Raw genomic sequence first — 1,425 nt, forward strand, 5'->3', positions numbered from 1 at the left:
AACCCTAAACCCTAAACCCTAAACCCTAAACCCTAAACCCTAAACCCTAAACCCTAACCATGCTTTTCTACACCGTATTTCTTAACAAGGGAGCTGGAAACTCTGACGCCTGCCTTCAAAAGCCTTAACCTTAGACCCTAAACCCTAAACCCTAGCTCCTAAAACCCTAGACCCCAAACCCTAAACCCTAAACCCTAAACCCTAGCTGCTGCAGCCCAAACAGACCTCAGGCAGCACGCTGTGAGTAGACACAAAGGCCCCCGCCTCCTCGCTGTACACAAACCGCCGGTGGTGGCAAATGGCATAGCGAGAAGGCAGCCCCTTCTCGGGGGCCCCCCCACCTTGGGGGGCCCCCTGGGGGCCCCCCTTGGCGCCAGGGGCCCCCGGGGCCCCGGCAGAACTGTCAGATGGGTCTTGGTGGACCTTCACCAGCACGGGAGGTAAGGTCTCTTGGGGGCCCCTCCGGTCGAAAAACAAAAAGAGAAGCAACAAAAAGACAGACTCACGCAGCCTGCAGCAGCAGCAACAGCAGCAGCAGCAGCAGCAGCAACAGCAGCTACTGCCCGCCTGAGGCTGCACTCGACGTCCCCGGCCCCCGGGGGCCCCTGGGGGCCCCAGAGGGCCACTGAGGGCCCTGGGTCCCCTTTAAGAACCCTACAATAACATGAGGGGGGCCCCGGGAGCCCCTAATATCCCCTGCTTGCCCCAATTACTCTTTAAAAAGCCCCCAAGTGCCCTAAAGAAACGTTCTTAAGCAACCCGGGGGCCCCTAAAAGCCCCTACGGTCCCCCAGGGGCCCCTGAGGGCCCCAAAAGCCGTCTAGGGACCCCCAAGGGGGCCTCTGGGGGCCCGTGGGGGACCCCCAGAGGCCCCCTTAGGGCTCCAGGGGCCCTCTCGGGGCCCTCTGGGGGCCCCTAAGGGGCCCCTGGGGGCCCCTGAGGGGCCCCTGAAGCCCCGAAAAGGGCCCCCGCGTCTGTGTTAAAAGCTGTACCTGGAAATGAGTCTGTTGAGCTCTGCTGCTGCCCCCTTGACCCGGGGAAGAGCGGGGAAGGGGGGCCCCCCCCTCCCCTCGGGGCCCTCTGCTTCGGGGGCCCACTCCAGCAGCTGCAAGTAATCGCAGGCGGCCAGGGGGGCCCTCATAAGGAAGCAGGTGGGCAAAAAGGCAGCAAACACCTGGAGGCCTGCAGCAGCAGCAACACCCAACGCAAACCCTAAACCCTAAACCCTAAACCCTAAGCCCTCGCCCCAGAAGGGACACCCACAGCAGCAGCTGCATCAGGCTTTGAAGCATAAACAAACTGCAGCACCCATTCAGGGGCTCTGAACTGCCCGGGGCCCCCTGGGGGCCCCACAGAGGTGCTGCTGGGGCCCCACACTGGGGCCCCCAGGGGCCCCCTGCGGCGGCTGTGGGGCCCCACCGCAGGG

The 1,425-nt window shown here is 63.5% G+C and overlaps 1 protein-coding gene across 1 annotated transcript; it reads right to left on the reverse strand.

The window, feature by feature from the left end:
* Nucleotides 1-201: 201 nt before the first annotated feature.
* ETH_00037420 (uncharacterized protein) lies at nt 202-1,140 on the reverse strand (the record flags this gene model as incomplete). The annotated part of the gene is made up of 2 exons (XM_013379667.1): nt 202-511; nt 992-1,140. The coding sequence occupies 2 exons, from the start codon at nt 1,138-1,140 to the stop codon at nt 202-204; spliced, it is 459 nt and encodes a 152-aa protein (XP_013235121.1).
* Between the last annotated feature and the right edge of the window lie 285 nt (nt 1,141-1,425).

This window comes from Eimeria tenella, genomic scaffold (genome assembly GCF_000499545.2).
Source record: "Eimeria tenella Houghton genomic scaffold, Eth_scaff3762, whole genome shotgun sequence".
Classification (NCBI taxonomy): Eukaryota; Apicomplexa; class Conoidasida; order Eucoccidiorida; family Eimeriidae; genus Eimeria; species Eimeria tenella.